The sequence below is a fragment of the Myotis daubentonii genome, chromosome 4 (assembly GCF_963259705.1).
Source record: "Myotis daubentonii chromosome 4, mMyoDau2.1, whole genome shotgun sequence".
NCBI lineage: Eukaryota > Metazoa > Chordata > Mammalia > Chiroptera > Vespertilionidae > Myotis > Myotis daubentonii.
The window spans coordinates 76567099-76590215 of record NC_081843.1 but is presented as its reverse complement, the minus strand read 5'-3'; the positions used below and the strand labels follow the sequence as shown (position 1 = coordinate 76590215).

The 23117-nt window shown below is 40.8% G+C and overlaps 1 protein-coding gene across 1 annotated transcript in view; it reads right to left on the bottom strand.

Annotated features, from left to right (window-relative positions):
* ANKRD31 (ankyrin repeat domain 31) overlaps positions 1-23117 on the bottom strand; it is a 117283-nt gene that overhangs the window by 75154 nt on the left and 19012 nt on the right. Inside the window, exons 5-10 of the mRNA XM_059694307.1 lie at positions 18735-18740; positions 18170-18240; positions 11033-11076; positions 6556-7164; positions 6313-6351; positions 321-589 (exon numbers count right to left, since the gene is read on the bottom strand). Of these exons, the coding sequence (XP_059550290.1) occupies positions 321-589; positions 6313-6351; positions 6556-7164; positions 11033-11076; positions 18170-18240; positions 18735-18740 (1038 nt within the window). The remainder of the gene's footprint in view (positions 1-320; positions 590-6312; positions 6352-6555; positions 7165-11032; positions 11077-18169; positions 18241-18734; positions 18741-23117) is intronic.

Genomic DNA, 23117 nt, shown 5'->3' with positions numbered 1-23117 from the left:
AATCTGAACAATAAAGATTTAATTTAAAAAAAAGAGACACTGGGGGTAGGGGAGGTCAGGGGAAGATCAAGGGGAGAAAAAAAATAGAGAGATGTGTAATACTCTTTGTAATACTTTAAACAATAAAACAAATTTTTAAAAAAAGAAGTAAAAGTGTTTTCTAGCTTAAGAAAAAAGCAACTGCAAGATAAAAATTTACCAATACTAAAAAGTAAAGTTCTTTACTTGGGGTAACTATACACTGACTCAATGTCCCAAGCATAGATTTATCTATAAGGTCTGTAGCATACCTGGTAGATAAATATATTTTCATAGCATACCTGAAAGTCTCAGTTGAAGAGTTTTTTGCTTGACTCTCACAGCCAAGTATTGTGGGTAAAATCTTTTCTGGTATCTTATACATGTCATCTTTGTGCTTTGTATATTTGCCTACTTTAATTCTGGATGATCTCCTTAACACAGATGGAGGGTCCTGGTCAGAGCTATTTTCCACTGGACTTGAATTCCTCTTATTATTTAGTGGATCAGAAGAGATTACATTTTGATCAACCAATGTCTGCAATACAAATGGATTTGGATCTTCTAGAGTCTGTAATAAAATATAAATAAATACATATTCAAATAATTACAATGATACAAAAATATTAAAACTAGGAGAAGTAAGTTTTATTTTGTCCTTTGAGTACATAAAAATGCCTCTTACAAGTTGAAAGTATAAAAACCCAGACATATGTGAATATAATGAAAATGTATGTAATCCTATATAATAAAAGAGAAACATGCAAATTAACCATCCCTCTGCTATGCTCAAGCCACGCCCACAAGCCAATCAGGAGTGAGTAGGCAAATTAACCCAACTAAGATGACGGCAGCCATGGAGCTGGAGTGAGGAGGCTTGGGTTGCCCCCGGTGATGGAGGAAGCAAAGCTTCACACCTGCCCTGGCCGGCCCTTGGCTCCACTCAAGGCTACAAAGTTTCAATTATAGAAGATAAATAAATCCCAGGGAAAAAAAGAAAAAAGGAGAGGCTGGGAGCTTGGGTCTCCTGGGGGCATGGCCAGCCTGAAAACAGCCCTCAGCCCCTCACCTAGGCTGGCCAGGCAACCCAGTAGGGACTCCTATCCTGAAGGGGAGTGTGGCTAGCCTGAAAACTGCCCTCAGCCCCTCACCCAGGCTGGCCACATCCCCATGGGGTGAGGGTCCCCACTGGGGAACGTGGCCAGCCTGCAAACAGCCATCAGCCCCTCACCCAGGCTGGCCAGGCACCCAGCGGGACCCCACCCTGATCCGGGACACCCTTCAGTGCAAACCAGCCGGCCCCCACCTGTACACCAGGCCTCTATCCTATATAATAAAAGGGTAATATGCAAATTGACCCTAACAACAGAACAACTGGGAATGACTGGCCACTATGACACACACTGACCACCAGGGGGCAGATGCTCAATGCAGGAGCTGCCCCCTGGTGGTCAGTGTGGTCCCACAGGGGGAGCTCTGCTCAGCCACAAGCCAGCCTGATGGCTGCCAGCACAGCGGTGGTGGCGGGAGCCTCTCCCGCCTCCTCAGCAGCACTAAGGATGTCTGAATGTAGCTTAGGCCTGCTCCCTGCTTGCAAGTGGACATCCCCCAAGGGCTCCCAGGTTGCCAGAGAGATGTCTGACTGCCAGCTTAGGCCCAATCCCCTGGGGCCTAAGCCAGCAGGTGGACATCCTCCGAGGGGTCCCAGACTGCGAGAGGGCACAGGCCGGGCTGAGGGAGCCCCCAAGTGCACAGATTTTTGTGCACCGGGCCTCTAGTCCTATCTAATAATAGACAAAGATGGTAATTGACCATACCTTCGCTACGCCTCCCATTGGCTAATTGGCACGATATGCAAATTGGTTGCCAGCAAAGATAGCGGCTAATTTGCATACTGCGGGCAGGGCGGAACAGCGTGAGCCACCATCCAGGCCCTGTGTGCAGCCCCGCCCTCAGCCAGGACCCCCGTGTGCTGCCTAATCCCCGCCCCCAGCCAGGACCCCCGTGTGCCACCTAAGCCCCGCTCCCATCTGGGACCCCACAGCGATTGGAGAGCAGGTAAGTGCCGCCCACAGGCAGCACCCAGCAGGGCCTGACCCCGGGTGCCCTGGCAATCCAGTGATCAGTGAGCAGGAAAGGGAGACCTGCATGCAGCCCCCATGTGGGCTTGCTCCTGGGTCACCGTGGCGATCCCAGAGCAGGAAAGGACAGCCTGCAGGCAGCCCCCCACCCTGGCCACAGCTCAAGGGAGAGTATAACACACAGTAGAGGCCAGGAGCCTGCGAGATCAACAGAGAGGGGCGCCTGCTCCAAGCCTTCATGGTGTGGCTGGGGGCAGGCTCCCAGCAGACATACACACACACACACACACACACACACACACAGCAACTGCTCCGAGCCTACGTGGCACGGCTGGGGGCAGTCCCCAGGAGGCACATACACACACACACACACACACACACACACACACACACACGGGACGCCTGCTCCGAGCCTCTGCTGCCAGACTGTGGCCATCGATAGGACATCCACTGAGGGCTCCCGGGCAGGCTGGGCTGAGGAAACCCCACCCCCCAGTGCACGAATTTTGTGCACCAGGCCTCTAGTATATATTTAAAAGGCTAATACGCAAAGTGTCCCCTCAGGAGTTCAACCAGGAGACTGGGAGTTCAATCGCTCTCTATGACATGCACTGACCACCAGGGGGTGGTGCAGAAGGCCCCGGCCAGCAGCCAGCAGCTGGAAAAGGAAGGCCCTGCCCAGAAGCTGGCAGCTGGGGAAGGAAGATCCCGGCTGGTAGCCAGCAGCCAGGGAAGGAAGGCCCCAACCTGCAGCTGGAAGGAAGGTCTCGGCTGGCAGCTGGAAGGCCCTGATCACTGGCCAGGCCTATAGACCCTACCCATGCACAATTTGTGCACCGGGCCTCTGGTTTATATAATAAAAGAAAGTGCATATTTAAAAGCCTAAGTTAATTTTTAGCTTCTGTATTTAAATGTACACTATATTTTTTAACTTCAGAGCTATTGGGAATACCAAGTAAGTACATTTATGGAAATACACTTTTTATTGTGTTAATTTTTTTAAATGTAAAGTATTATCATTTAACCAACCCACATATGAAATAAAATATATTCTTATTATGGTTTAAAATAAAAATAAAAAATAACAGCCTAAGTTAAGCAGAATATAAGTAAAAGTTATTTTTATCAATATTCATCCTTAAAATTTAGCGGCAGAGCGCGAAACATGGTGGGCATTAGACACAGCAGGATGGTAAAACAGGTGAGTGGGGGCGCCAGACCAAGGCTGGGCGCCAATCGCTATCATCGGGGCGAGCCTTTGGTGGTTACTGAAAATTCTTTGCTCCCGTGTACCGCGGTCCCACCCAGCACTTGCACCTGCTGCTGGCGCTGGCCCCGCTCACACCCGCTGCCGGCACTGGAGCCACCACTCGCACCTGCTGCTGGCACCCAGCGCTGGACCCGATCGCTTGGCACCATCAGCGGGTGCGAGCGGCAGCTGATGGCCCCAATCGCCCCTCAGGGCTTCTCCACACACACACACACACACACACACACACACACACACACACACACCCGACTCCTGCAGGGTGATCGGGGCTGGCCACCACTACTCGCACCCACTGACGGCACTGGCCCTACTCATATCCGCTGCTGGCGCTGGCCCAAATCACTCCACACCATTAGTGGGTGTGAGTGGGGCCAGCGCCATCAGCACACGGGAGTGGCAGGAGCAAGGCTGCCAGCAGACAGGGGACTGGGGGCTGCAGTGGGAAGGGCTGGGTGGGGGCGCAGAGGATGGGCCGAGACCTGCCCCTGTGCCCACAGCAGCCTCACAGCCCACAGTTCCTTTCAAGGTGTATGAATTTGTGCACTGGTCCCCTAGATAAATATAATACTCAATAAACAACCAATAATCAACAATGATTATTTAATGTCACTGGGACAAAACTCAATGCACAAACAGGCTACAGCATGGATGGACTAGAGAGCATTATGCTAAGCGAAATAAGCCAGTCAGACAAAGATAAATATCACATGTTCTCACTCATTTGTGGACTATAATGAACAACATACACCAATGAACAAAAACAGATCCAGAGACAGAGAAGCATCGATCAGACCGTCAAACCTCAGAGGGAAGATAGGGGAGGGTGGGGGTAAGGGGGAGAGATCAACCAAAGGACTTGTATGCATGCACATAAGCCTAACCAATGGACACAGACACCAGGGGGGTGAGGGCATGAGTAGGGGTAGGGGGGCAATGGATAGATAAAGACACATAAGTAATACCTTAATCCAGGGGTCCTCAAACTACAGCCCGCGGGCCACATGCAAATACAAATATTGTATTTGTTCCCATTTTGTTTTTTTACTTCAAAATAAGGTATGTGCAGTGTGCATAGGAATTTGTTCATAGTTTTTCTTTAAACTATAGTCCGGCCCTCCAACGGTCTGAGGGACAGTGAACTAGCCCCCTGTTTAAAAAGTTTGAGGACCCCTGCCTTAATCAAAAAAGAAAATTAGCAAACTCAAGCAATTATTCAAAGATTTCTTCTTTCTACTTTTAAAAAGTTTTTTTCTTGAAGACTTGCTAAGGTCATGCCTACTCTATCAATACCAATCATAATTTCCTACACATTATTCATACTACCTCATTTCAGATTAGAATATGCAAATGTTTTAATTTTCATGCCATGTTCCTGTGATTAGTTTCTCTTTTTCTGAATAATTTTTAGTCCTATTATGTCTGTTTTGAGATTTTTTTTACCAAAATTACATGTAGTCTTTTATCCTAGGTATGTATGTTGCAGTATGACCTTAGTATCATGTTATTTAAATCTTCCCAGGGATGTTCACAGGAGCATTTTGATAATAGCCAAAATAAAGAACAATAATCCAAATAACCATAATTAGTGAATTGGTGAAATAAATTACACACACACACACACACACACACACACACATCATGCAGTAGAATGACATGCAGCAAATAAAAATATTTAAGTTGTGTGATACATTTGCTGAGGCAGAAAGATAACCAAGATTATTGTTAAATTTAAAAAACAGCCATGACCGGTTTGGCTCAGTGGATAGAGCGTCGGCCTGCGGACTGAAGGGTCCCGGGTTCGATTCCGGTCAGGGGCATGTACCTTGGTTGCGGGCACATCCCCAGTGGGGAGTGTGCAGGAGGCAGCTGATCGATGTTTCTCTCTCATTGATGTTTCTAGCTCTCTATCCCTCTCCCTTCCTCTCTGTAAAAAATCAATAAAATATTTTTTTAAAAATAAAAAAATAAAAAACAAATTATATGTTTACATTATATGTATTATAGTCCCATTTACATAAAATTATATAGACTATGCATAGAAGTAATCAGAGATACACTAAACTGTTAATAGTGATTATCTCTGGAAAGTGGAATTGTGGGAGACTATATTATTATGTATTGCTGTAATGCTTAATTTTTGTATAATGAGGATATATTACTATTTTAATCAGGAAAACAGTAATGATTTTTTTTTTATTGTCAACAAGGAAAAGGGACTTGGCAAGTGGTAGGCCACTGCAGGGTCTCCAGGCATGATACTGTAGGCACTGTGACACCTGGCAGTATCCTCAGACACAGAATGCAAAGTTCTCCTGAAGCCAGGCATACTTTTTCCCTCTCTTAGCAGCCCAATTACATATATTTATGTCCTGTTAGGGATAAGTATCTCATCTCCACTGTGCACCCAGGTAGACATAGTGACTTTCCTAGGTAATAGGGAAAATTCTGGTAAAGAATTCTCTCTTTCCTGTATGTAAGCAATCTAATAATATGCCTTTGCAGGTCTTCTGGGGAGAAACTGATCTATTTTAACTTTTGCCCCCTTGAAAACTCAACCCTAGGAACCTCTAAAAAGATTACTAGCCTAGCTGGTGTGGCTCAGTGGTTGAGTGTCGACCTATGAACCAGGTCACAGTTTGATTCTCGGTCAAGGCACATGCCAGGGTTGCGGGCTTGATCCCCAGTGGAGGCCGTGCAGGCAGCAGCCAATCAATGATTCTCTCTCGTCATTGATGTTTCTATCTCTCTCTCCCTTCCTCTCTGAAATCAATAAAAATATATTTAAAATTAAAAAAAATAGATAACTATGCTTCAAAGTCAAAAAGTCTTTTCTGAGTGTTGATATTTGTGTAGAAGGCTTGATTTTAAAATAAAGTATACGGGCAATGAAGACTTCTTAAAAGGCACTATAAAAGGCAAAATCAGACTCATACTTGCACTTACTTGCTGCACTGAAGGATGCTTGTCCTGCAGCTCGGCTAACTTGGAATCTTGTTCATATGGTGGAGTAGAACAAACAGACTCAAAATTCACCTCTGCTATTTGTGTACAATCTTCATCAGTCTGGTCCTGCAGCTCGGCTACCTTGGAATCTTGTTCATATGGTGGAGTAGAACAAACAGACTCAAAATTCACCTCTGCTATTTGTGAACAATCTTCATCAGTCTGGTCCTGCAGTTCGGCTACCTTGGAATCTTGTTCATATGGTGGAGTAGAACAAAGAGACTCAAAATTCACCTCTGTTATTTGTGTACAATCTTCATCAGTCTGAGACATGTTGGGCTCTATTCCTAAACATTCATTTCCAGCACTGAGACTGCTGCCTCCCTCTTTTCTGTGACAAATGGGTCCCACCGTGGCTTCTGACAATGTGTTTATGGCTGCTAACAACTCAGCTGGCAATGCATCATCCTTTGTGTTTTCTAGTAAATCTCTGTGACATGTCAAAGGTATTGATAGCGAATTCAAAGAGTTGCTCAATGGGCTCATCAACTCTCTAGGTTCAATATCATTCATTATTCCAAACAATGTCTCCTCCTGAGTGTTTGCTGGTGATGTCATTAACTTTTCTAGGGCAGAAACAAAAGTTTCAACAGAGCTTTCTTCATCTTTGGTTTCTTCAGAAGTGATGGTTAATGTGACTTCCTTTCCAGACTCAAAAAATACATTTGGTGCTGCTAAGATCTTCTGCGGCTCTATTAACGAATTCTCCTTGACAGCAACCATATCAGATACTTTAATAGCAGTACCTGAGAGAAGGCTCATTTCAGGAGAATCTCTGTCTGCATTTAGTTCCTATGTATTCAAAAAAGAAATTCCATCAGTACAGTATATACAAAGAAGTGTTTAAAATGAAAACTTTATAGTTTTCCAATTTATCATGTCAGTAAGTTATCACCAAAAAATTTTAACAAATTTCCTCCCCTTCTATAAATAAAAATAGTCTAAAGGGAGACATATGTAATACCCTTTGTAATACTTTAAGCAATAAATAATTTTTAAAAATAAAAAAAATAAAAATAGTCTATACTACTTTCCTATACCAAATCACTAATGAACGAATGGCTAAACAAACAAAAGTAGACCACGGGTAAAATTGGCTGGACCATAATTACAGATGGCAACTTATCTGTTCAGCTAAGTTTAACTGTGCTAAAAGAAGAAGCAGAGATGGCATGGATAGTTAACAGATTATCTCAAAATTTCACTTCATTAATGGTTGTCAAAAACTTGGTCATAAACCTATTGAATTTTTAAAAAATTATTAACCAGGAATAAAATTGGTATACTTTCATCTTCTTTTTATTTCCCACCTCTTTATGAATATATAAATGTGAAGTAAAAAAACCAAAAGACAGGTCAGAGGAACAAAGAGGAGAAATGAGGGCACAGTTCTATGTAAATATTACGAGCCCTGCCTATAAATAAATGGTTCTGAGTTGTGAATTTTTTAAACAAAAAAACACAAAACTTATATTTCTGAATGACTATTATTTTTCAAAATCATCACCTTAATAGGTTACACCCATTCTAATGCTCAAAATGTTATTAGACTTCCTCTTTTGAAAGTACTTTCAAACTTTTTATAAGCCATTAAAGTAAACCACTCTCAGTATTTTAAAGGAACTGAACTTCTTGTCAATACTAAAAACCATTTATTTGCTTGACTTTAAATAACAGAATGGTTTTCAATAATGTACTATTCCTAAAAATCAAATCCACCTTCCATTGCCACACCATTCTGATAAAATGAACTGTAAATTGTAAGCCCTTTAATATTCTGATTTAAAAAGAAAAATGAAAACTATTTATTCCCCCTCCTCCTTTTCTACCTGCCACAATTTATTTTCTTGCGTACATAAAACACAAAGCTTAAGAAGATATATTTATTTCACAGATCTAGAACGAACTCTCCAACAATTCATCTGGAATAAAAGAAGACCCCGAATAGCTGCAGCAATCCTGAAAAAGAACAACGTAGATGGGATCGCAATACCAGATATCAAGATGTATTACAAAGCCACTGTTCTCAAAACTGCCTGGTACTGGCACAAGAACATGCATATAGATCAATGGAATAGAATAGAGAGCCCAGAAATCGGCCCGAACCAATATGCTCAATTAATATTTGACAAAGGAGGCAAGAACATACAATGGAGCCAAGATAGTCTCTTCAATAAATGGTGTTGGGAAAATTGGACAGATATATGCAAGAAAATGAAACTAGACCACCAACTTACACCATACACAAAAATAAACTCAAAATGGATAAAGGACTTAAATGTACGACAGGAAACCATAAAAATTCTAGAAGAATCCAAAGGCAACAAAATCTCAGACATATGCTGAAGCAATTGCTTCACTGATACAGCTCCTAGGGCACTTGAAACTAAAGAGAAAATGAACAAATGGGACTACATCAAAATAAAAAGCTTCTGCACAGCAAAAGAAACCATCAACAAAACAATGAGAAAACCCACTGTGTGGGAAAACATATTTGCCAATGTCATATCTGATAAGGGCCTAATCTCCAAAATTTATAGGGAACTCATACAACTTAACAAAAGGAAGATAAACAATCCAATCAAAAAATGGGCAAAGGACCTAAATAGAAACCTTTCAAAAGAGGACATTCAGAAAGCCAAGAGACATATGAAAACATGCTCAAAGTCACTAATCATCCAAGAGACGCAAATCAAAACAATGAGGTACCATCTCACACCTGTCAGACTGGCTATCATCAACAAATCAACAAACGACAAGTGCTGGAGAGGATGTGGAGAAAAAGGAACACTTGTGCACTGCTGGTGGGAATGTAGACTGGTGCAGCCACTATGGAAGAAAGTATGGAGTTTCCTCAAAAAACTGAAAATGGAACTCCCATTTGACCCTGTGATCCCACTTCTAGGAATATATCCCAAGAAACCAGAAACAACAATCAGAAAGGATATATGCACCCCTATGTTCATAGCAGCACAATTCACCATAGCTAGAATCTGGAAACAGCCTAAGTGTCCATCAGTAGATGAATGGATTAGAAAACTGTGGTACATCTACACGATGGAATACTATGCTGCTGTAAAAAGGAAGGAACTCTTACCATTTGCAACGGCACGATGGAACTGGAGAGCATTATGCTAAGTGAAATAAGCCAGTCAATGAAGGAAAAATACCACATGATCTCACTCATTCATGGATAATAGAGACCATTATAAACTTTTGAACCATAATAGATACAGAGGCAGAGCTGCCTCAAACAGACTGTCAAACTGCAGCGGGAAGGCCGAGGAGGGTTGGGGGACAGGAGGGAGGGGGGTAAGAGATCAACCCAAGGACTTGTATGCATGCATATAAGCATAACCAATGGACATAAGACACTGGGGGGTAGGGGAAGCTAGGGGACTGTCAAGGGCGGGGGGGGGGGGGAAGGACACATATGTAATACCCTTTATAATACTTTAAGCAATAAAAAAAAGGAGAAAAAAAATAAAAAAATGAAAGAAGATATATTTATTTAGCAATAATGCAAACTATAATTTTCTCTGAAAGATAAAAGGAATTTAGAAGGAATTCAAGAACCAGATCCTATCCATTCTTAAAGTCACAGTTCAAGGTCTCCCTCCTATTTAAAATCTTTATAGCTATTAAATCCAAAGCCATAGATGTAATAAAGTATACACACTTTGAATAACTATAAAGGCAATGTTCGTTAAATCTAAAAAGAAAGAAACATCAATTGAACTACCAGCTGTTAAAGCTTGTATACATTTTTTGGGACACCCTGTATATTGGACACTGCCCTAAAAGAATTTAATTTCTAACTGAAGATTAAAAGCATAAGTACATAAGACATAAAATAAAGTATAAATAATGTCAAAAATACTGTATGAACTCAAATGAATGGCATAAACCATAGAGTGGCCTAATGTATTACAAGATCGTTTTCTGGAGAAGCGAAGAGGAGGGAGTCTTCAGCAAGCTTTCATGATTGTTTTAAAAATGCTTGGTTTCTTTACCATAAGAATTTTCATAGTATGCACATTATAAATCTGAGACTTTAGGATACAGTGTTCTCCAAACTTCTTTGTTCAAAAAAATCGTTTTTCTCAAAAGATCTATTAATTTTATAGAATGCAAGTGCTTAAGAAATACTGATATACTCAGTGAATAACGAATGCTAAAGAGAGAGCAATTTGGTCAAGATCAACAGAATTATCTGAGAAAGAGCCATAGAGGAAAAGGGACTTGAGCCTGAAATAAAAAATTTGTGAAGGAGTGAAATAAGGGAGAAACACATATTATTAAGCACCAACTAAGGTCCAGACACCATGAACTATCATTGCTCTGTCCTCACAATCCTGTGAAATGGGTATCTACACATACCACTGTGAAGTGGAATTCTACACATATAAATAACACACTTGGAATGCACACCTATCTGGTTCCAAATTGTATGCTCTTTCTCTTGCTTCCGGGTTCTTGACTTGAACAAGTCCCTGAAGCAGGAATGTGTAAGGTACACCTGAGATCAAGTAAGGTACAGGTATAGTAGTATTGACCAAGGAAGAGTCTAAATGGGCTTGAGGCTTTAATCAACATAATTTTTTTTTAAAAAAATCTAAACCTCTGATCTGCATGCTTCATCTCAGTTATGTAGACCAACCTTTGCTGGGTGTGGCAAAACTTCAGGATTTTCAGCCTTGGGCCCTAGAAGAGAAAAATATATGTTTACATTCCAATTTTATTAAAGTACTAAAACCATACATACCCTCACCTGGCATTTCTTAATCATATAACTTGAAATGACTCCCTCAGAAATATATGTAACATTTCAAATATTTTCTAAATGTTATACCAATTTGACATAAAAGTATCATTATGTTGCCAATCAACACTAATAAAAGAGAAAAATGGTAATTGGCATACGAGCTACCCTTTTCATTGGCTAATCAGGGCTATATGCAAATTAACTGCCAACTAAGATTGGCAGTTAACTGCCAACAAGATGGCGGTTAATTTGCATATGTAGGCACAATGCAGGGAGGCGAAAGGGAAAGCAGGAAGAAGCCCCCTGCCACTGACAGTGATCTGAAACCCAGGGGGGAGCTAAGAGCTGGGGGGCAGGGCAAAGGCGGCCCTGGGGCCTCCTTTGCCCTGCCCCCCAGCCATGATCGGAGAATCAGGTGCCTTTTCCGCCTTGGCCAGTGATAGCAGGAAGTAGGGGTGGAGGCAGCGATGGGAGCTGGGCACGGTCGAATCTGGCAGTCCGGGGAGCTAGGGGTCCCTTGCCTGGGCCTAAAGCGAAGCCCACGATCGTGGGGCCGCTGCAGCTGCGGGTCCCCGCTGCCCGGGCCAAACGCCTCAGCCAGAGGCATCCTGCAGGGGCAGGGGCAGAGCCCGCCGATCGAGGCACCCCCCCGCTGCCACTGCAGGTCCCCGCTGCCCGGGCCGGATGCCTAAACCAGAGGCGTCAGGCCTGGGCAAGGGGCCGATCCTGCGATTGGAGGGTGATGGGGGTCAATGCCTGAGGGCTCCCAGTATGTGAGAGGGGGCAGGCTGGGCTGAGGGACACTCCCCCCCGCCACCCAGCGCACGAATTTCATTCACCAGGCCCCTAGTAAAGTTTATAAAAGAAAATTTTGCCATTTCTTTAAAAATATTTTACATGAAGTCAAGTAAAATTATAATTATTTGGAATTATTTTAGCTAAAAGCCAACCTTTCTATTTTGGCTGCGCTATTCTAACTGTTTATAACTACGAGGGAAAAAATCACATCTACTTTCTGAGTATAGGTATTATAATTTAAAGAAATTCATGCTGTCAAGTTAAGCATGAAAAGGAATGCCCATATAGAGTCAGGAGGTTGTCCTAAATGTGCCTTCACCATCAACTCCTCACCTGGCCTGCTGCCTCTGAGATGAGCTGGCTGACAGCAATTCACACCAAGTTAAGGAGGATCAAGAAAAGAGATATTTCCCCTCCTCCATTCCTCTTGCCTCCAACCTGCACCAGCAAGGCCCTACCACTCTGACACACTTACGCAGGAATTCAGGGCTCACTGGCATATGTTTGAGTCATTACTTTGGTTTCTTTTGATTAGGCAATATCTAGACCTAGAGTGTAAGCAAGTAATTATCCACCAAACCTCAGAATGCATCCTCACAAGCAAGACAGGTTTTTCAGGGGGAAAATAAACATACTGAGCTTATATGCTCACTGAGCTTTACAGCCTGCAAAAACCTGTAATTATTATTATTTGCTTCACCTTTGCCATTTGAAGAGGAAAAGCTATGAAAATCAGCTAGGAAGATTAATATCATGGTATTCCAGTTCCTCGAAGAATGATGAGCAAAAAGTCCTAAGAATAAATCATTTCTTATCCTTGCATTAGAGTCCTTTGTGCCAAGCAATAATGATATATAACACTATCAATATCTTTGTTTAAAATTTTATAACTCTGGTTGCTTAAAATGTAATACCAATAAAGGAACACTTTAAAAACAATAGATACATCTTCAATCATCTTTGCAAGGAGGTTTTTGTTTTTAATAAACTCTCAAATCCTTTGGGGTTAGAGTTCAAAAAGAGAAAAAGAGTTCATCCTCTTCCTCCTTCTCTGAATTGTAAAGAAACAATCTCAGTCATCTTTTATGTTGTTTCTAACCACCTCAATATAAAAATGATCATTCTTTTATGCCAATAGTTACTATTCTTAAAACTTGATAAATTAATGTAATGAAGTGTATTATTATAATTTGATTACTATATTTAAAAACACATTTAGAAGGAATTCTCATTTTCCAGCAACAAAATTTACTTAAAACAGTTTTCACAAATAAAAAAAGTATTTTTCTTGAGTTCTTGTCTCTCCTTTAATAAATTATTAAAAGATTTTCTACTTATCACTTGAAAAGATAAAATGTACTGTATAGGAAATAAATTCTAAAGTGCCAAATGAAAAGAACATGCTCAGAGGAACTGAATTTTAACTTATAAACCAACTATTTTAAGGCCAATGTTATCATATTTATAAAGATCATTTACTTATTTTGGTTAGAATTACTCTGAATCGGGAGGGAGAAGATAGAATTGTATGAGAACAGAGTCAATTATACTATCTAACAATGTAATCGTTTCTTTATATGTAAATTAACCCACAGTTTCTAGAATGATAACAAAAGGAACTTCCTGTTCTGAACACTCTGAAGAGTAAAGGCAAGAGGGAGCTGCAATGAAGTGTCAGAGGGGAAGGGAATTATTTCTGAGTCTCAAGTCAAAGAAGCTTCATGGCATCAAGAAACACCATGAAGTTATAATTCTGAAGTTAAAAGTCCCATGGCACTTTTAAAGGAACATTCAGTAAAATACTTGAGACTCAGAAGTTCAATGAGTGCCTTATGATGCTATTCGTGTGGCAAAAGTGCAGATAACCAATAGCATCATAAGGTATAACGGCTCTCAGAAGGCCAAATGAGTAGGAGGTTGGAAGTGTGGGAAATGCAGGACATAGTGAAAACCTGTTTTTCTGGGACCGAGTATGAGAAAAATGAGAATAGATCTTTTGCCTAACTATTGCTGACCCTCATTATCATGATCAAAATCCAAAGGAGAGAAAGGAATACCCAAGGCATGCTATCATCCATGTCACCTCTCTCTCAAATTGTTCAAGACATCCTATATAATAAAAGTCTAATATGCTAAGTGTCTGGTCATCCAGTTGTCCAATCAAAGAGTAATATGCTAATGATATGCTAAGGCCGCTCAACCACTCGCTATGACATGCACTGACCACCAGGGGGCAGACAGTCGACCAGTTGCTATGATGTGCACCGACCACCAGGGGGCAGACACTCTGACCGGTAGGTTAGCTTGCTGCTGGGGTCTGGCCAATCAAGCCCTCCTGTGGTCCCACCCCAGTTGGCCAACCTCCCAAATCCCTCCCTGGCCCCAATTGAGCACCAGTGGGGTCCCTTGCCCTAGCCTGCACTCTCTTGCAATTGGGACCCCTCGGGGGATCTCAGAGAGCCAGTTTCAGCCTGATCCCACCAGCCAGGCTGGGGGACCTCACTGGTGCATGAATTCGTGCACTGGGCCTCTAGTACTTACATAAAAAAAATACTTCAATCTCTAATATGGTACCTCTGTAGCTTCATGATTGCTCCAGTTTATCTATAAATTGCATCTTGTAAAAGATGCTAAATAGGTTTTCACCACATTTGGAGGGCATGTTTGGCATAATCTGAATTATATTAGGCTATTTGCTATTGATTAGACACCTGAAAAACCACAAAGGCTTTTATACTTGGAGAGAAACATCCATTACTATTTGTATTTATATTTGTTTAATGGTCAATTTATTAAACTTCTATTTAATCTGAAAACTACTGTTTCTTTAATATTTCAACATTAATTACAAACTTAAGTTCCCTTAAATAATTTAAACTGCAAATGTAACATGTTTGCTATTTCAAACATATTAACTATTAGACAAAACACACATGAATACAATGGCCATGAAACTTATTAGTACTCTTAACCTAATTCTGTAACAATACATTGGTATAATTCATTCTACATTATTTCTATATCTGTTCCTATGCTTCCTTATGATTGAAGTTATTGACTGATTTTTTTCTTGGCACATGAGACATTTCCCTCAAGACAATTCAAAACTGAACAGCCAATTATCTGGCTTTACTTTAATAAACTTAAACTTCACAAAGGGGAGAAACCAAGATGGCGGCATAGGTAAACACCGGAGGTTGCTGCCTCGCACAACCACTTCAAAAATACAACTAAAAGACAGAACGGACATCATCCAGAACCACAGGAAGGCTGGCTGAGTGGAAATTCCACAACAAGAAGGAAAGAGAAAAGCATACCGAGACTCAGAGGAGGTGTGGTGCGGAGGTAGGGTACAGAGGTGCAGAGGCGCATGCGGAGAGGGCTGGTGGCTGAGGACACGGTTGTCTTTTTCAATCGGGAGGGAGTCTCAAGCTCTGAGCTCCAGTTCCGGGCGAGTCACTGGGGACCCAGACTCATACAGGGAGAAACTGGACTGTCTGGCATCAGTCAGAACTCGAGGGCAACTTTCTCTCGGAGGCGCTCTCAGCGATTGTCGGGGCCTCTGAGGGCAGGACTGAGAGCAGCCATACTGCTCGCTCTGTCCGCGCTGTTGATCCCCTGGCACCCCGCCCCGCCCAAGCCGTGCACGGAGGCTTTTGCATATGAAAGGCCCAGCCCTTTGTAATCTGAAAATTACTTAACAAACTGCAGCTGGCCCAAGGCCCCAGGGCAATTTGCATTTCTTTACAGCTGGCTTCTGCTGGGTAGCCTCGGGCAGAGGCTAGATTAGCACCTCCTTAGATCCAAGAGCCAGTGTAGCCAGTGGTCAGAGTGGGACCACCCAGATTACAACTCCTCAGATCCATAAAGGACACACTCAGGGGGCAGACTCAGTGAGCACCAAAGCCCCACTGAAGCAAGTCTTGCCCCAGAAGGGTGTCTTCAGCACAGAAGTTCTCCCACCGTAGACACAGCAGATTCTCACAGCCAACTGGCCTGGAGGTCAATTCCTCCCAGTAATAACTACAACAATCAAGGCTTAACTACAACAAGACTGTGCACAAAGCCCACAAGGGGGTGCACCAAGAGTGTCCACCTCAGGTAACTGGGGAGGCTGAGCCACTGGGCCCTATAGGACACCTAGCACAGAAAGCCACTCTATCGACGCAGGGAAGCATATAAAATGCTGAGACAAAGAAACAGAACACAAATGACAGAAACGGAGGAAAGCAAACTACTGGATATAGAGTTCAAAACCACACTTTTAAGGTTTTTCAAGAATTTTCTAGAAACCACTGATAAACTTAATGAGACCCTCAAGAAATCTAGTGAGACCCTCGATGTTGTGATAAAGGACCAACTAGAAATTAAGCATACACTGACTGAAATAAAGAGTATTATACAAACTCCCAACAGCAGACCAGAGGATCGCAAGAATCAAGGCAAAGATTTGAAATACGAAGAAGCAAAAAACACCCAACCGGAAAAGCAAAATGAAAAAAGAATCCGAAAATACGAAGATAGTGTAAGGAGCCTCTGGGACAGCTTCAAGCGCACCAACATCCGAATTATAGGGGTGCCAGAAGAAGTGAGAAAGCAAGATATTGAAAACCTATTTGAAGAAATAATGACAGAAAACTTCCCCTACCTGGTGAAAGATATAGACTTACAAGTCCAGGAAGCACAGAGAACCCCAAACAAAAGGAATCCAAAGAGGACCACACCAAGACACATCATAATTAAAATGCCAAGAGCAAAAGACAAAGAGAGAATCTTAAAAGCAGCAAGAGAAAGAAAGTCAGTTACCTACAAGGGAGTACCCATACGACTGTCAGCTGATTTCTCTACAGAAACTTTGCAGGCCAGAAGGGAGTGGCAAGAAATATTCAAAGTGATAAATACCAAGAACCTAAAACATTGATTACTTTATCCAGCAATCATTCAGAATTGAAGGTCAGATAAAGAGCTTCACAGGTAAGGAAAAGCTAAAGGGGTTCATCACCACTAAACCAGTATTATATGAAATGCTGAAAGATATCCTTTAAGAAGAGGAAGAAGAAAAAGGTAAAGATACAAATTATGAACAACAAATACACATCCATCAACAAGTGAATCTAAAAATCAAGTGAATAAATAATCTGATGATGAGAATAAACTGGTGATTATAATAGAATCAGGGGCATAGAAAGGGAGTGGACTGACTATTCTTGGAGGGGGGGAAAGGGGTGTGGGGGATGCGGGAAGAGACTGGACAAAAATCGTGCACCTGTGAATGAGGACAGTGGTTGGGGGGTAAAGGCGGAGGGTGGGAGGGGAACCAGGTGGAGGGGAGCTATGGGGGGGAAAAGAGGAACAACTGTAATAATCTGAACAATAAAGATTTAATTAAAAAAAAAAAAAACTTCACAAAGGTTATTTTTTATGATCTAATGTTTTGCCCAAGAATGCTACCTTTAAGTTTTATGTGGCCAATGTTACAAAAGCTTTTGTGCTATCATTATTATATACTGACCTATTCTGTTAGCATCATTGCAAATTTATGCCTGCAATTTTAATATCTTATCATGACTAGCAGGACCATCTAAGGCTTTAATTTCCTAAGAGATGAGGGACCTAATCTGTGTAGAAAAGTCTCCTTAACTGAATATCAAGTTAGTCTGCCATCTTGGGACGTAATTAGACCCCACTTATTGCATGTTTTTATGTGTGGCTGCTGATGCTATGTGGTCTTCCCTTATCTCGGTACAGTTCTCATCCCATGACAACTTGACTTACAATTCTGTTTTCTTTCTTCTCTACTTACACAGTGACAAACAAAAATACCCTATGCTTTATAAACATTATGTATTTAATAGAGAAAACAAAAAGCACATGTATTAACAGGTTCCTATTTCTTAAAGTCATTAAGAAGTCTTAAACACTCTACTATAGTTGCTTTTCTTTTTGCATTGAGACTATTTGGTACACTATTAACATTTTTAAAAAATATTTTTTACCCGGCCGATGTGGCTCAGTGGTTGTGGGCTGGGTCCCCAGTAGGGAGTGTATAGGAGGCAGCCGATGAAAGATTATCCTCATTGATGTTTTCTCTCTCCCTCTCCCTTCCTTTCTGAAATCAATTTTTTTGAAAATGTATGGCAGCAATATATACTAGACTAGCCCAGTTTGTAAATAAATATATCTAATTAGACTAAGACAAATTTACTTTATATGACTCTACCCATGAAAACATACCTTGAATGCTTTCGTGGTTCAGTGAAAGTTCAGCTTCAGGAAATGACACAGTGAACATTGGACAACTTTTTCTGGTTTTAAAGCATAAATCAATTAATAAAGAAATAAAAATTTTTAAATGGAAAGAAGAAACACTTTCTCATTCAAATACAATTTAAATTATTTTCTTCATTTAAAGGAATTTCAAAATAGGATGTTTTTATTGCTACATTATTCCAATCACTTTTACAATTACTATCAATTTGTTAACATTAATATTTCAAGTGCTGCCCTATTTTGTTTGGCTCAGTGGATAGAGTGTCAGCCTGCGGACTGAAGGGTCCTGGGTTCGATTCTGGTCAAGGGCACATGCCTGGTTTGCGGGCTTGATCCCCAGTAGGAGGCATGCAGGAGGCAGCCAATCAATGATTCTCTCTCATCATTGATGTTTCTATTTCTCTCTCCTTCTCCCTTCCTCTCTGAAATCAATAAAAATATATTTAAATAAAATATTTCAAGTGCTTGCATAGAAGGAGCTGAAAATTTAATGGGCAAACTTCAGTGGTATAAACATGTTATACTACACTTAGTTCTGAAAGTAACTTTAGAGATGACTGTCTGCCAAAAAGGGGTGATGGGGTCAGGAAAAAAGAAACCCTGCTCTTGAATTATGTAGCTTGACTATCTAATACACTGAAAGTTTGTCATTATACTTTAAGATGTAAATGAAAGTCACTTATGACTAATGACATGATTTATAATTCTTGTATTTCACAGTAAAGAAAAAGATAGGAAAGAAAAGATAGGAAATACTGGAGGGAAGAGGTTGAAAGCAAAATAAGTCATTCTTTTTTGTTGTTGTTTAAAGTATTATGTCTTTTTTCCCCCGATTAACCCCCTCCCCCCGCCACTCTCACCCTCAAGGGCAAGCCCCCAGCACCCCAGTGTCTGTGTCCGTTGATTATGCTAATATGCATGTATACAAGTCCTTTGGTTGATCTCTAACCCCCTCCCCTGCCTTCTCCCCGAGGTTGGATGGTCTGCTCAGTGCCACCTTGACTCTGGATCCATTTTTGTTCATCAGTTTATGTTGATCATTATATCCCACATAGGAGTGAGATCATGTGATATTTATCTTTCTCTGCCTGGCTTATTTCGCTTAATATTATGCTCTCCAGTTCCATCCATGCTGTAATAATTACCATCCAAATGGTAAGAATTCCTTCATTTTTATAGCAGTGTAGTATTCCATTATGTAGATATACCACAGTTTTTTAATCCACTCATCTGCTGATGGGCACTTAGGCTGTGTCCCAATCAGAAAGGATATACGCACCCCTATGTTCATAGCAGCACAATTTACAATAGCTGAAATAAGTCATTCTCAATCTGCAATTGTGATCACCTGCCTGGGATCATTAAAAGTTCACTGAAGAAAAGCAATCAGTTAATCCTTTTTTTCTCAACTACTTTACTACACAAATCCAATCAAGATATCTTCCTTAAAAAAAGAAAAGCCTGGGCTGTGGCTGATAAGGATCAGTTGGTTGCTGATTTGATTCCTTATCACAGCACAGGTTGTGGGTTTGGTCCTGAACCAAATGGGGAAGCAACCAATCCATGTTTCTCTCTCCTTCTCTCTTCTTCTCTCTCTAAAATCAATAAAAACATATTTTAAAGAAAGAGAAAAGCCTCTATTTTCAGCTGTTTTAAGAGTAGTTTTTACGCACCAGACACATCTACTTTAATCCTATGCAAGAATAATAAATTGAACATTCTCTCCTGTCTAAAAAGAGAAATAATCAATATATGCTATCTTGAAAATGGAAATGAAACTGCTCATATAAAATAATTCTATGAGGCAAATAGATCTTAATGCTGATTCCCCCCAAAAAACGTTATTCTTTGAGAACAACCTGATTTACAATAAAATAAAACCATAGTTTGAGTCAATAACAGAATTTTTTCCATAATTACTAAGGAGAACTTAAGACATAAGTCCAAAAATAGAGCAAACTTTCATCTAAATTATTAAAAAATAATTATTTATATTAGGCAAGACGGCAAACAATGTACATCTCTGATAGTAGAGGAATGATTAAATTATAGTACAGTCAAGTTATAGAGTGAACCACTGAAACCATTAAAATTCATGTTTATAACATATATTAATGAGAAAATAATTATGATAAACTATTAAAATTTAAAAACAGGATACAAAACTATCTACAAATGGTTCTTTTGGGGCAGTGAGATTCTGGATGCTATGTTAGTCTTCTTTAGTCTTTTCTTTTTTTCTGTTTCTGAACTTATATTGCTAATATATTCAGTAAAAGGGATTTTTGAAAATAGCAATTCTCAAACTTTTTGATTTTAGACTCCTTTACACTCTTAAAAAATTATTGGGAAACCCAAAGAGTTCTTGTTTATGCAATTTATAATTACAGACAGTCCTCCAGTTACATCGGCCTTGACGTACGTTGTTTCGTGGTTACGTTGCCATATCCCATTTACAGTACTTATGTAAAAAAAAAGTTCCATCATTTCGACATATGTACATATGTGCTTTATGTTTTTTATTATTTATTTAGCACAAGTAAAGGTCAGAAATTATCTTTCTTTTAATTTTTTTTTTACTATTTCACTTCATCACTCTGTGTATGTGCTCCCATGTGAGTAACATAGGTGCTTAAGTAGGTGGGTTCCGATTTATAGCGAAAATCACGTTACATCGCGCCGTAGGAACGGATCTCCGAAGTAACCCGAGGACCTACTGTATTTATATTTACATGCGAGAAATTAAAATGGAGAAAAACTTAAAATAACCATTAATTTAAAAGTAACAGTAATAATCTAGTGCTATGTTAATACATTTTATGAAAATGATATTTTCAAAAATAGAAAAAATTAGTGAGAAAAGTGACAGTTTCACATTTTTAAAAATCTCTTTAATGCCGTAACCGGTTTGGCTCAGTGGATAGAGCGTCAGCCTGCGGACTGAAGGGTCCCAGGTTCGATTCTGGTCAAGGGCATGTACCTTGGTTGCAGGCACATCCCCAGTAGGAGGTGTGCAGGAGGCAGCTGATCAATGTTCCTCTCATCAATGTTTCTAACTCTATCTCTCTCCCTTCCTCTCTGTAAAAAATCAATAAAATATATTTAAAAATAAAATAAAATAAAAATCTCTTTAATGTAAGCTACTATCTCATATTTGTTACTCCTTTTAATCTTTTTGTTTTGTTAATCCTCACTCAATATTTTTTCCATAGATTTTTAAAAATATGTTTTTATAGATTTCAAAGAGAGGAAGCGAAAGGGAGATGGAGAAAAATCAATGATGAGAGAGAATCATCAATTGACTGCCTCCTGCATGCCCCTTACTTGGAACTAAACCCACAACCCAGGCATGTGCCCTGACTGGGAATCGAACTTTGACCTCCTGGTTCATGGGTCAACATTCAACCACTGAGCCACACCAGCCAGGCTCCATTGATTTTTAGAGAGAGTGGGAGAGAAGGAGGGAAGCACAGGGAAGGGAGGGGGGAGGGAGAGAGAGAGAGAGGAAGAGGGAGAAGGAGGAGAGGGAGAGAGGGAGAGAAGGAGAGAGACCTATGTGAGAGAGACACACACATTGATTGGTTCCCTCTTGCACACGCCCAGACCAGGGCTGGGGATGGAACTTGCAACCCAGGTACAAATCGAACCTGTGACCCTTCAGTGCATGGGCTGACGCTCTAACCACTGAGAAACACAGGCCAAGACTGTTTTCACTCTTTTGCCATATATTTTGTTTGACATATATAATAAAAATCTGATCTTATACAGACATGCAGTTGAAAAAGGAAGGAGGCCCTAACCGGTTTGGCTCAGTGGATAAAGTGTCGGCCTGCGGACTCAAGCGTCCCAGGTTTGATTCTGGTCAAGGGCATGTACCTTGGTTGCGGGCATATCCCCAGTGGGGGGTGTGCAGGAGGCAGCTGATCAATGTTTCTAACTCTTTATCTCTCTCCCTTCCTCTCTGTAAAAAATCAATGAAATATTAAAAAAAAAAAAAAAAAGAAAAAGGAAGGAGTATTTTAATAGCCTTTTTGGATAAAATAAAAGCAATAACTTCCTTAAAGGTAACTGAAAATGTAGATATTGAATCAAACTCAATGAACTTTTTGTATTGTGTTACATTATAACACATAGAGGCTCAATGCACGAAATTCATGCATGGGTAGGATCCCTAGGCCTGGTCAGTGATCAGGGCCCATCTGTAGGGCCACCGGCGGGGTGATCACAACCCCCCGCCCCACCGCTGGCACCCACCTTGGCTGGCCTGGGGGCAGCTCCTGTATTGAGCATCTGCCCCCTGGTGGTCAGTGCACATCATAGGGACCAGTCATTCCACAGGTTGCTCTGCCGTTTGCTCGATTTGCATATTAGGCTTTTATTAAATAAGATTACTGATTTTGTGACATCATGCATTGGTCTTTTAGAAAATATTGAGTTATGCAAATCATTTTTAAATCTCATTCAAGGATATGTTTTTATTGATTTTTAAAGAGAGAGGAAAGGAGAGAGAGAAAAACACTGATGTGAGAAAGAAACCAATCGGTTGTGTCCTGTATACACTCCAACCAGGGATTGAACCAGAAACCTAGGTATGTGCCTTGACTGGGAATTGAACCTGAAACCTTTTTAGGTATATGGGATGACACTCCAACCAACTTTGCCACCTGGCCAGGGCGAATCATGCAAATCTTCTATGTGTTTCAGTATAAAATATCAAAAGATCACCTTTATAAATATTACCACTGATCTCACCAGAAAACTTTTAAGTACTGGAAAGACATCAATGTCAAAGTGGTAGACAGAAGTTTTCCTAAACTCTAATTTTCTCTTGAAAGCTTGAATTTTTTCTTTTGCAACAAATACCATTAGCAATTTTCCTTGAAGTGACTGGGTTACTTCATTCATTTTCAAG